Genomic DNA, 13,479 nt, shown 5'->3' with positions numbered 1-13,479 from the left:
TAAAAAAGATGGCATTTTTCAAATTGAGTTGTACAGTTTAAAGGTCACATTAATGGTGGAGAAAGATTTGAAACTAGACTAAGTGCAATTTCTGCAGAAATTGCGTGGGAATCCTGAAAGCTGAATGCTAATAGCTGAATGCTAAAGCTGAATGCTTCTGAAGTAAATTGAAAGATAAATCATGTGAAAATTATTAGTTTTAATTGTAGTTGAAAGATAAATTAAAATAAAAATAAAAATAAACACACTTGAACTGCAATCTGGTGAAGGTGGGATTTGAAACCTTCGCCTCCAGTTTACCAGTCAAATGTCAGCTGAACTAGCCACTGGGCCATTGCTGCCATGGAAGAGTCTTTGAAATTGTATGTAATTGAAGTGAATACGTCAGAACTGAAAGGCGATAAATTTGAATTTCGAATATAGAAGACAATAATATAGATGGAAAACTTAATAATGACAAATCACATCAAAACTAATGGATGTGAAATAATTTGACAATGATTAGTATTCAGTATTGCATTTGTACTAAAGAGTTGTCTAATGCTGGTTTGAACCCAGTTCCTCCGTGGTGGAAGGTAATTACTCGAACCACTGACCTAACTTGTCTTGTTTAAAAGCATGGCTGGGTAGCATTCCCACAATGATTTATCTTCTTAGTGTCCTTTTTCAAAAATCTGGCCTTTCAACAGGGGTGTTTAGATTTTTTATAATCAGTGTTTATAAACACGAGTGATCTCCGAGGGCTACTTACCGCGCAAGAGGTCCGAGCCAGCGTATGGAGAATTGTGTGCCTGAAACAACTGCCAATCAAAGTCGTCTTCTTCAGCCTGTGTGAAGTCACACAAAGTGGGATCTGAATCCTCTTCAAATGTGCAGCCAGCAGCTGGAAGGCGGGAAAAAAACAAGAAACATTGAACCACATCAGATGATAAGAGTAATTTTAAAGATTCTTTTTGTTTGGTGTTTCAAACAAGGGATTTATTTAAGCACTGCCATAGTCAAGTCTTCATTTGTTTGTTTGTTTTTACATAAGGCAAACAGACAAAAATGAATGTACTGTTTTGTGCAATAATGACGCTACTTAGCTAAGCAACGATTAAAGGCTAAACAACAATCTTTGGTTTTCTGGATTGGAAACCGATGACAACCTGGCCTTCTCAGACACATTCTTAATGATATTGAAGGTTCTGATGGATTTACATTTGAGAAGACAAATCCGGCTTTAACGGGGGGGTTGATTTTATGATTAAGTTGTAGTCACAAGGTTTGAATGGGCTTGAAATTTCATGCAGGATTGGGAAAAAAATTGCATTCATGTACTCCACTTTCTTGTTGAGCTCTTGTTAATTTCGGAGGGATGTTCTGGTCTTGGCAACATTCCTGTGGTGCCACATTTGGTCCAATTATTGATTAGCTTTTACTATCCTATGGTACAACTAAGATTTTGAAACTATTTGTATCCCTCTCCAGATGAGCACTTTTCAATAATGAGATTCCAAATATATTTTTCTATCTTTCAAAGTATGTTTAAAGGTTGGGTATCGACACAGTCAAATGAAAAACTATTTTTTTTTCTTCTTCTTTTTTGTTGTTGTTGTTGCTTTTTATCCAGGTCAAAACATAAAGCTCCACGAATTTGGAAATACATGCTTTTCATTAGACAGCAGTGATAGCTAATGTAATATTTTGTATTAGTATCTCTTGAAAAATCATGTGTATTTTCTGACTAAATTCACCAATCTAAAGCAAGAGATGGACTAAATCATCATTGCCATCATCATATAGTTGCTATATGGAAGAATTTCACTATAACACTGAGAATTGTTGAAAATTTTTCACGCCGACTTACAACTTCACCGTAGGCTATGGACCGCGTCACGGAGCTATTGAGGAAATCATAACAAGGAATGGTGCACTGATGTCACAGAACTCCTTCCTACTTGCCGGTGTTTACATCCCACCACAAGCTAATACAAACAGCGCTACAAACGCTGGCAGACCAGGTAAACAAACTAAATTTACCCCCTCATGACCCTGGGTGATTTTTACATAGGGCATCGACAACCGATATTTGGAGCCGATATTCATTTTCACAAAAAGGGAAAATATTGGCATAAAAAAATTTAAAATACAAACTCCAGCTTTTTTTTTTAAAGCATATGTTTATTTAACAACGTTTAGGGTTCGTGAAATATTGGAGTTAAAAAAAAAAATCTTGGTCAACAGACATCTTTACAAAGCTAACAAAAAGTTCAGGAATCTTCAAAAGTTAAATAAAAACTTAAGTAAATATCTCCCTATTGTTTGCTAGAGTAAATAAATAAATAAAATATTCTAAATATCTGAAGTATTAAAATGTTACTTATCTTAGTTTTATCTCATTCAATCTCAGCTATTTTCAAAGTAACAATCCCCTTAACTCCCGGCTGCTTTACTGCATTTTGACAGATTTTGCAAGGCCCCACAGAATATTGTGTTCTATTGCTATAAAAACATGGAACTTACCAAAAGAAAGATTCTTTCATCAGGAAAAAAATAAGTATATTTCTATCTGTTTCCGTTTTGCAGCAATTAGCATTAGAATGTAGCTAAGTTTAATCATTATTCACAAATCTATTTAGAACTGGGTAAATTAGCTTTTTTTGCAACATGGCCCTGGTTGATCTATTTTGCTCTGCTGCCACCTGCTGGCCGTTTGTGTAATAACTACCATTTATTCAACCGTTTTTGCAGTTGAGAGGCTGCATCAAAGCCTTCTGTATGCGCTAGCATAAAAAAAGCATTAAAAAAATTATAAATGCGTCTTTGGGACACTTAGAACATTTAAAATAGAACGTATTTATACGCTTTTGGGAGCAAGTGAGTTAATTTCAAACAAAGACAGAAGCTGAGTTCTCTGGGTCAGAAGCATCTATGAAAATTTTAACAATTAGTTCCCTTAAACCCCACCCCCAAACTTTTTTTAAATGGATCTATTATCGACCGTATGATTCTTCAAAATGGCCGATGCTCGATAATCGGTCTATCCCTATCTCGGACCCTCTGCACCCGGGTCACCACCTCTTCCAGCGCCTTCCCTCAGTAGGCACTATCAAACCACGCACACCAAAACCAGCAGCTATCCCATTCCCAATCGCTTCTTCCCTCCTACTAACAATTCCTTAACGAGTTGAGTCAAAATCCCATAGTAGCACTTTGCAAATGTTTAACAATTTTGCACATCTTGTGTGACAATATTGATTATTGGCACTTCAGCTCTCTACATATTTGTATAACTGCCACCGATCAATATTACACAGCACTAGGCCCTCTAAAGTGCTCAAGGACTTTCTGCATCATTGCACATTCAAAGTTGTACCGCAATTACTGCACTACTGGTCACTTGACGATTCTCCGCATTGTTTGCAAAGCTGTCATTGCTGGGTACCGCAGCACTAGTGGTACCCTTAGGAGTCCGGGGCTAGTTGTATCACGGTTTGTAACATTGCAATTTTCTTCTCCGCCAGAGGGCACAACGAAAAAGTGGAATACTAGTTTTCTTCGTATAAATGGTCAGGGTTTGTGTATTGTCTGAGAAGAGAATAGCAGATTGTGAGCTGAGATGAGTGGCAGTTATCTGTTTTGCACAACCCAAAGTCAAAATGTTCTACTTCATATATTTTGAAACAGGCGTCATACATATAGACAAATTCTAGCAGCAACTCATGTGGACTTGTTAGAAGAGAGATTCAGGCATCTTGTCATGTCTCATTCACTGCTCTGTTTTAAGCCAACTTTAAACGAGAACAATTATTAGCCAACATGGTAGTTTGGGGCAACTTGTCTCAGTCATTTTGGGGTTTGTTGTCACATATGCAAAAAATGGCCCAATGAAAAATATAACTCTGGCAACCCTGTTTACGTATGCCAGAATTGTTCTTCAGATGATGAGTCTGAAAAGTGAGGAAATGAATTTGCCAGGTTTTGTTTCATTGTTTAAATATACATTTTCCAGTTGTTGGAACTATAGTATGCCCACATGTCAGGACTAGTTTAAGGTTCATGATGAACAATCAATCCATGAACCAAAATCCTTTTTTTTTTAATTCAATTTTAATCTCAAATTTTTAGTTTAATCGAAGCTAAACAGGCATTTAAGGCCGAGAGCTATGACCTACATGCCAGCAGTTCCTTAGGACTTATAATATACAATAATATATGTTAAAGTTTGCCCAATGACTGTGGTAAATTTTCAAGATCAATGATAAACAATTTCTCTGGCTGTAAAAACAAAACAACAACAAAAACAGGAAAGAAAAAGGAAATTGTGTCATTGTTTTATTAGTTGCAAAATCCCGTGTGACATTTTACCCCATATGGTGTGATAACTTACCCATTGGTGGGGCAACATGTCACATGTTCACGACCTCAATTTGTTAGCCATTAGCGTGACAGCGGATGGCTACGTTTAAGGTAGCACAGGTTGTGTTTGAGCAATAAACCTGATTTCATGCATTAAAGTAAAGCATTTAATGAATGTTTGCGTATCACATTTAGAATATTTGTTCATGTCAAAATATCGTGATATTTTGAAATTATACAATTAATTAACTGATTAGAAAAAGGGCGGGGGGTCGTGGGGGGTGCGGGGTTGGGGGCCGGTGGGGTGCCTGGCGGGCCTGCAGTGCCCCGTCCTGCTGCGTTGGGCCGGGGGCGTGGGCCGTGTTGGGGCGGGGGGCGCTCCTGCTCCTGGGTTTGCTCTCCGGCCGGTGGGCCTGGGGGGCCCTGAGGTGTTGCGCTTGCTCTGTTCCGGCGAGGGTCGACGGCTCCCCTCTTTGGTGGAGATTTTCATGCATGCCAGATCCACCACACCAGCATCTACCGAAACTCAGACACAATCTGTTTCCTCCTCAGGTTATTGAATCGGTGGAGGCTGGTGTCTGCGGATCTCACGCGGCTTCGTCTGTCCTTCCTTCCTTTTCTCGGTCTCTCCTTTGGTCTCTTGAGGCCTCCCTGATTTTATGTTTTTTGGATTTGTTGGGGTCTGGATGTTTCTTGGGCTGGGGAGGAGTTCTGGTGGGGGGTGTCTGGTCGGTGCTGGATTTCACCTTCCTTGGTTTTCTTTGGTCCCCTCGGGTCTCCTGGTGTTCGGTTTAGGTGAACGGTATGAGATTTTTTCTAATAGGTTTTCTGGTGAGCTAACAAATACACGCACGCACGCACGCACGCACGCACATACACATACTCACCCACACACACACACAAAAAAAATAAATAAATAAAATAAAATAAAATAAAATAAAATAATAAAATAAAAGAGCAATGATGATGACATTTCCGAATGAACAATACTGAGCTCTTAAAAAAAAAAAATGAATACAAAAAACATACCTAAGACTTTGGTCTTTCATCTTGTATGTATTTTGTTGATATATGATGTATTGAAATATATACAAGTATAAAAAGTGATACAACTAGACCCGGTCTCCCCTACATTATGTAAACACTCTCTGTATGTAATCTGATTTGGATTCTGATCAGCAGCTATAATACTGAACGTGCCCGCTAACGAACAGCTTGAACAGAATGTTGCCGTTACCTGTTTATGATCACATGCTGTGAATTGGCGTAATCAACACAAAATGAGTTGATTGTTCATTTAGCGCATGCACAACACCTTTCAACCCAAAATGAATGAAGCAATGAGTAAAACGACTACGCACAAAAATAAACATAAACACCGGCAGTAATTACAGCCCGAGTATCTTAACGAGAATTACCATTACAAAGGAACATGCACAAACTACATAGTAGAGACTAAACACCCCAAAGCACATTAACAAAGGCAAATGCAAACACCAATAACAGTTGGTGAAGTAAGGCACCCTGGGGTGTGTCGTGATCATCATTACACCTTACAACCCGCTATACCATGTGCCAAAAAGCCAACATTTTCAAATTACATTTAATAGTTATGGCTTTAATGGCCCCAAGGTCCCAAATCATCACGCTTCAGTCACTGCACTTCGCATCTGTTGCCATATTTCACATTAGTCCATCAGTGAGAGGATTACATGGTGACAGTGGACAGTGGGAACAGCGCAGTCGTAAGGGCAAAGCATGCCTGGGTAATAATGGGAGCTGGACAGCACGAGATGCCACATGCTAATGACAAGAATAACCACAAGCGGGTCCTGAAGGTGACCCGGCTTTATTACTGCTCGTTCTTTTTCTTGACTTTGCTATTAAATAAATGACAGGCTGTGGAGGAAGACCAAAAGCGGCTTCGCTCCACTGAGGATTTATACGTCTCGTTTTCAAAAACGGTGTAAAAGATAGCCGCAGCTTCCAGCTATTAGGTGGTGATTGGATTGATATGATGTAATGCAAAACACAAAAATGGGCTTTGACTGAAGAATGGAATATAATTGCCAAACTGGATCTTTTGGACATACTGTAAATTTCTTCTCACAACATAAGTGCAAAAAACAAAAAAAAAAAAAAAAAAATTATGATTAGGAATGTGAATGTTTGTTTGCTAACTCGGGCCTTTCAATGAATAAGCTTTTGGTTCAACTTAAATTGCATGGATGATCTAATCACAAAGCAAAAAGCTGAAGTGATTAACAGTTTTCACAATAAAATATGTAGTGTTCAATATTTCATTACTAAATAGTTTTATTACACTGTAATAATATGTTTGTAATGAATTTATTACCGTGTTTAATGCTGAAGTTTGCTTTTCAAACTCAATCCACAAGCAGAAAAATTATATTGGACCTTACAGGGGCATAAAAGAGATCATCCAGCTCATATACTTTATAATAATTGTTAACTAGGGCCATTTAATGAATAAGGTTTTTGTTCAACTTGAATTTCATAGATGACCTAATCACAAAGCAAAAAGCTGAAGTGATTAACAGTTTTATCAATAAAATATATAGTGTAAATATTTCATTACTTAATTAATTTATTACACTGTAGTAATATGTTTGTAATGCATTTATTACAGTGTTTAATTCTAAAGTTTGCTTTTCAAACTCAATCCACAAGAAGAAAATTTATATTGGACCTTACAGGGGCATAAAAGAGATCTTCCAAGTCATATACTTTATTATAATAAAGTCAATCAACGTAAACTCATAATGTAGTTGTATTATTATATTTGATTAAATTAGTGAAACTGTTGACCTGCTAAATCCACTAGTAAAAATTATGGCTATTAAAGGAAGAAAAGATTGGGAAGCCACTCTTGCGTTCAAAGAAAATGATGCTCTTATTAACATAATTTAGTTACTTGCATGACTGTTCATTATTAATCACATCTTTTGTCCATTTAAAAGTAACCATTTAACGCTCTGTAAGAGGACAATGACCTTCTTATGAACTACCAACTTTATTGGTTCTATAAATAAAAAGTGCATTAAGTATTAAATTGAAGTTGCAGTAGTATCAAAGTGCAATTCCATATAGACTCATTTTTCTCAATATTAGTTGCCGTCCTGTCAAAGAGGAGAGTTCATGTCCAACACACAAAGTTCTCATGTTTTTGTTTGGTCCTAAAAAGTTTGACCACTACAGTGACACCTAACTTTTGCATGCCCACTGCTTGAATGTGAACTCAAATGTACCCTGATATAAGTGTGATCCATCGGGCAACAGTAACCAGCAGGGGAGATAGTGTTGCTTTCTCCCTCAAGGTTTGATTTATTGGCCAATGCTGGGCGGTTACTGCATAGATCTGCTGCTGGGGGCATGAGGTTAATTGTCCCGCAATGGGGTCCATTTCTAATAGACCAGCCAGTGATATGGGACCTGACACATCTAAATGTTGGCACTATATTATTCCTCGCTGCTTCAGTAAATGAAGCCCGCAGACTCCCTTCTGCAAAAGTCTCATCATAAAGAGAAAAGAAGGCGGGTTTCAAGGCCAGCGCTGGCGGGGAATGTCATCTCCTCAACTCACATTCATCCCATCTATCATGACAATCACACATCCTCTACTGCAACGCCTCACACTCTCTGCACGTGTGTTTTTACCCGAGTGACCACAGCATCATTTAGTGCAAAACTACATTTACCTCACAATTCTCATGTCAGCAAGCAATAAAAATGGTTTTGGAATCAATATAGAGATCTAAAAATAAAATAAATGCTCATTGATTTGTATATATTCTGTATTTTGGAAGAGGATTAGGGCCAGTGAAGAGAGAAAAAAAAGGTTGGCAGGATTCTGACTTTATTCTCAGAATTCTGACTTTAACCTCATAATTCTCAGAATTCTGACTTTAAAGTGAGAATTCTGACTTTATTCTCAGAATGCTCACTTTAAAGTCAGAATTTACTTTAAAGTCAGAATTCCCACTTTAAAGTCAGAATTCTCATTTTATTAATCCTACTATTATTTAGTCCTACTATTATTCTCACTTTAAAGTCAGAATTCTGACTTTAATCTCAGAATTCTGACTTTAAAGACACAATCCTGACTTTAGTCTCAGAATTCTGACTTTAAAGTCAGAGAGAAAAAAAGGTTCAGATATTAAAGTTAGAATTCTGACTTCAAAGTCAGAATTCTGAGATTAAAAATCAGAATTCTGACTTTAAAGTGAGAATTTTTAGAATAAAATCAGAATCCTACCAATCTTTTTCTTTTCTCTCTTCACTGGCCCTAATTTTCTTCCATGCAGGATATATACAAATCAGTGAGCATTTTTGTTTTCCACAATGTGCAGTAGATCTCTATATTGATCCCCAAACCATTTTTATTGCTTGCTGACAATGAGAATTGTGGGGATTAGCAGAGCAGATAAATGCCAAGTGCATACAAACAGAAAGTTTACGAGACTTGTTCTTCACAACTAAATCTACTAGCCAGGCCTTGCAGAAAGAACAAGCTGCATAATAAAGTTTCTTTTTATGAGAGAAAATGAGGAGTAGATTTATCGCATCAATAAATCAGGAAGTACCAGTCTCAAGGACAAGGTATCAGATGGGAACTGTTGAAAACGCTCACTGGAACCAGATCAGGTGGATGGCTGGAGAGGGAGGAGAATTGTTCAACCTTTTTTATGTTTGCATAGAAATCTCATTGCTTTTATAGTTGGGTAAAAGAAAATATACAATATGAGCCGTTAAACCAGATGCGACAATTTGCCACAGTTGCAGCAACACATTGAAGAAATGCTTCCCGGTTTTATGAGCGTCATCAATCAAATAAATTACTCCCTTTCTCGTTTGAGGAGTTCTTACTGACACATTTTGCCTTTCCAATTAGATTTACCATCTTATACATCTGTTCATTTGTGGAACCCCCTACTTTGTAATGTAATTACACTCTTTGAAAAAGCTCAGTTTCATACCCGTTGATACAGTTTTTTATTTGGAACTCCTGCAGGGACAATGAGACATGGGTAAAATTGTCATGTTTCGGTTTTGTGGGGGTTGGGTTTTTTGTTTGTTGTGCGTGTTCTTGTTGTTTTTGTCTGTGGTTAGTGTTTTGTTCCTGGTTTCTTGCCTTGTCTCGTTATGTCTAGCCACATCCACCTGTGTGTGTCTTCATTTCCCCAGGTGTGTCTCATTAGAGTTGGTGTATTTAGTCTATTGTGCTTGTCCAGTCGGGCTGGGTGCATTGTCTACGTGTACAAGTTTGTGTGTCAAGTGTTCGTCACAGCCAAGTAGTCTTCGTCACAGCCAAGTCATCGCCACAGCAAAGTCATCTTCGTCACAGCCAAATCGTCTTCCTCACAGACAAGTCGTCTTCGTCACAGCCAAGCCTTCGTCACAGCCAAGCCATCGTCACAGCCAAGTCATCGTTACAGCCAAGCCATCGTCACAGCCAAGTCTTCGTCACAGCCACAGCCAAAGCCAAGTCATAGCCACTCCTCAGCAAGTCAAGTCAAGGCAAATCAGGTCCTGACATCACGTTTGTTCCAGTCATGGACCAGTCTAGTCACGTCCTGCATTTGGGTCCGTCATCCCTCAATTACTCACGTCCCTCATGACAAAAATAGTAGGTCTCGGCTCAATACCCAGTCATTAAAAACAGGTAATGGTATTTCTAGTCAAATACAAACATTTTAATATTGTTGTCAAAATATGATGGTTAGATACAGATTCGCTCAGGTGTCATGTCACAGTTTAAACATTTTAGATTGGCGCATTATCTTGCAGGAAAGAAGTTGAAATGGCAGCACCAGCAGGAAGTCTACAATTTACAAATTAACACTCAAATGTAAAATTGTTAACAGAGTCCTTCATGCTAGCAAAGTAGCAGTTACCAATGAAGGGATAGTATTTTCCAGCACATTCATTTGTCAGCCTTTATAAGGTCCTTCTGACAACTTGTATCAAAGGTTTTTGCCCTACCCAATGCAAAGATTAATTTTATTAAATCATCAAAACTTAGATGTTATTATTTTTTCTACCTAACTAAAGGTATACACACAATAGTATCATTGTTACTCCTATTAATTAAAGAGTAAGTCAACCCCTCATTTTATTTATTTAAAAATATATATATATATATATTTTGTATGTTTCCCTCACCAGCCTAAACACAACATTCTGATTAGTTTGTGGAATATGAGTTAAGCAGCAAAATCCACATGGTCCTCCATTTGGTGGCAGCCATTTTGCCACTCTATGTCAACTGAAAATGACATCACAATTGCTCAGGGCTCAGGTAACAACCAATCACGGCTCAGCTTCAAAAACAAGTGAGCCGTGATTGGTCATTAACCTAAGCCCTGAGCAACTATGATGTCATTTTCAGTTGACAGCAAGTGGCAAAATGAGATCGATAATGCTGCTTAAATGATATTCCACAAACACACTATAAATCAAAATACTGTGTTCGGCTGCTTAGAACATATTCTTGTAAAGAAAATGTTTGGGTTGACTTCCCTGTTAAGTTCTGAAGGCAAGAGGGGTCCAATTTATAAGTCGACCCTAATGTTATGAAAGTCAAGTCGACATTGATACTTTTTCAGTAGTTTACTACTAGGACAACAAGGTCAACTGGTCTTGTTTTGGGCTTGGGTTCTGCAAAGGATCCTCTGTAACTAGACATAAACCATAAGTCATTAGAATAATTTTAATCTATATGTATTTGTGTGCATGTGTGTCTGTGCGGACGAGCGGCTGCATTCCAAAATTGCTGAAAGTCCTGCTGTAGACTGACTTTTGTCCCATTCTTGGTTCTCCCTCATTTACTAAAGCTGCATATTCAGAAATAGAAGAGAATTTAGATTAATTAAGGTGGTGGACTAATTTCTCTTAGCGCACTCATCTGTTGCTGAAAGCACTTCCATCTATTCTAAAGCAGGGCAAAAAATCCTGACAATGTCAAGCTCTAAAAAAAATATTGTGGTGTAAAAAGTTGGCTCGTCTGTACGCCCCCCCCCCCCTACTACTACATACATACAGAATTGTTCAATGGGTGCATAATCAAGCCATATGAAGGGATGTCTCTATCAATCCACTCTCTGTCCTTAATTATCAGCCAGTCAGGAAAAGGCATGATCACCAGAACTAGTAAGTTCCTCCGGGGCAGCATTTTTCTTGTGTCACTGTCGACAAACGTGAACCAAACCACATTGGAAAAAAGAGCCAAAGTCTGCACTCCTCACGGGCCACCTCAATCTCAAATCGGAAGAGGCTGGAACCAGGTGGGGAAAGGTTGAGTAATGGTAGAGGCAGTCCGGGAGGGGGGAGGTTTGGGGGTTGATCTGCATTGCAGCGAGCGTGGCCAGATACATCACCAGGTGACAGGTATATTTATTCTCTACTGAGGCTCCCCTCCCAGCACTCCCCTGGCTGCCTCAGAAAGCCATCCATCGCCATACCTGAATACGCAATGAAATCATCTCTCTTGCCCCCCCCCCCCTCCCCGCAGGCATTAATAACTCAACCCTGCTGGTTAGAAGGCCCCGGGAAAACATGTAAGGCCGGGAAATAGATTGTGAGGAGAAAGAGAAAGAGATTCAGGGTGGATTATAATGAAACTGGCTATAACAAGGCTTATAGAGGCCAATGAAACAGGCGTTATTCTCGGATTAAGGGGAGCTCACCCTGCAATTAGGAAGCCAATACATTAATTAAAGGATGCATTCATTTTGTAAAATGCAGTACATTTGGGAGGAAATGTAATGCAATTCTGCTAGCAAACTTTCAGTATCGATTGCTCACCCTTTCAAATTTCCAGACCTCATTGAGATAATACACATCCATTCATCAATCTATCCATCATCCTTACAATATATAATTGACGCCAGTATTAGTTAATGAGCAAAAGCTGACGCAGTCATGATGGTCAACAATTTCACTTGGTCAAGAAGCAGGCGAGAGATTTTTTTTCTGCTAGCAAATGCACAGGAAGCTAACTATCAGGCGTCGTCTAATCATCTATAGCATTTCTAGCATCTGTGAGCTAGCCAGATTTTCAAGAAGAATCCATTATACAGTGGACTACCTGAAACCCCGACACACACAACTTGCAATCTGAGCTACGTAGAACATAAAATGTAGTGGAAAATTCATTTGAGACTTCAGTCCAGAACCCACATGAAAATTAAGGGAGGCAGGTCAAGACATGACTAGCTAGCTATCTAGCTAGCTCCCTCATGTTCCAGTAGCTGTTTTTATTTTTGTGGTTTCCTTGACCTCTTTAGCGCCTGTGTAGGATATAAATCATGATAAAGCAGAAAATGAATTCAGTAATTATAATGATTTTTTGGGGGGATTTTTTTTTTATGAAACGTAACGTAGCAAAGGCTGAATTTCTCACCACCATTTTTAGGGAAAATGTTCATCTCTTCGTCTGGATTATTTCCATCATTGTTCATGGGAACATTTTGTTGTTTGGGGTTATTATCACTATCATCATTGTTGGTAGACTTGTGTTTTAGTATTATTAATATGCTTGCAGGAAAGTCGCTAAATTTGTTTTCAAAGCTTAATATTAATGAGATTGGGGGTGGGACTTAATAGGTTTTCTTCCTCCCACTCCTTTTCAGTCTAGGTTTAGTTGAGTATTGTTTGGAAAAAATGATATCTTGTTGATGTTGATGTTGATTGCTGCCTGAAATAAATGAACAAATGAATGAATTATTAATTCGGATTCCGAACAATCAATGTCTGGACAAACTTCGACGACAGTGAATAGGGACTCCCTATAATAGCTAAAACCTGCAAAAAACTGGCGCCCTTAAAAGGTTTACAATTGGAGCAAAGCAAAACTTTTATTGCTTTAGCCTGACCACAAAAATAGGGAATAGGTCACCTTTTCTTCGGTTAATGGAGGATGATGGGTTCACACACAAAAATCCATAAATATGTGAATTTGCAAAACACATAAGCACAGCTTCACCATAAAGCACATTTAAAGCTGCATTCTAAACCACAGCTGTGTGTACCAAGACAGCAACCAGCACCAGTTTATCTTGACATTAATTTTAGTTCAAAGTTCACATGTTCCTCCTCAATGGTTGCATTTATGATTAA

The 13,479-nt window shown here is 38.4% G+C and overlaps 1 protein-coding gene across 3 annotated transcripts in view; it reads right to left on the bottom strand.

Moving 5' to 3' along the window:
• LOC147172201 (receptor-type tyrosine-protein phosphatase U) overlaps positions 1-13,479 on the bottom strand; it is a 213,029-nt gene that overhangs the window by 148,424 nt on the left and 51,126 nt on the right. For all 3 annotated transcript variants that reach the window (XM_086077670.1, XM_086077671.1, XM_086077672.1), the window contains exon 2: positions 752-883. In XM_086077670.1, coding sequence (XP_085933796.1) covers positions 752-883 — 132 coding nt within the window. The remainder of the gene's footprint in view (positions 1-751; positions 884-13,479) is intronic.

Source organism: Leptonotus elevatus, chromosome 6 (assembly GCF_054856555.1).
Source record: "Leptonotus elevatus isolate MCC_2025b chromosome 6, RoL_Lele_1.0, whole genome shotgun sequence".
Taxonomy (NCBI): Eukaryota; Metazoa; Chordata; class Actinopteri; order Syngnathiformes; family Syngnathidae; genus Leptonotus; species Leptonotus elevatus.
The sequence above is the reverse complement of the archived record's forward strand: the minus strand, read 5'-3'. Positions and strand labels throughout refer to the sequence as shown.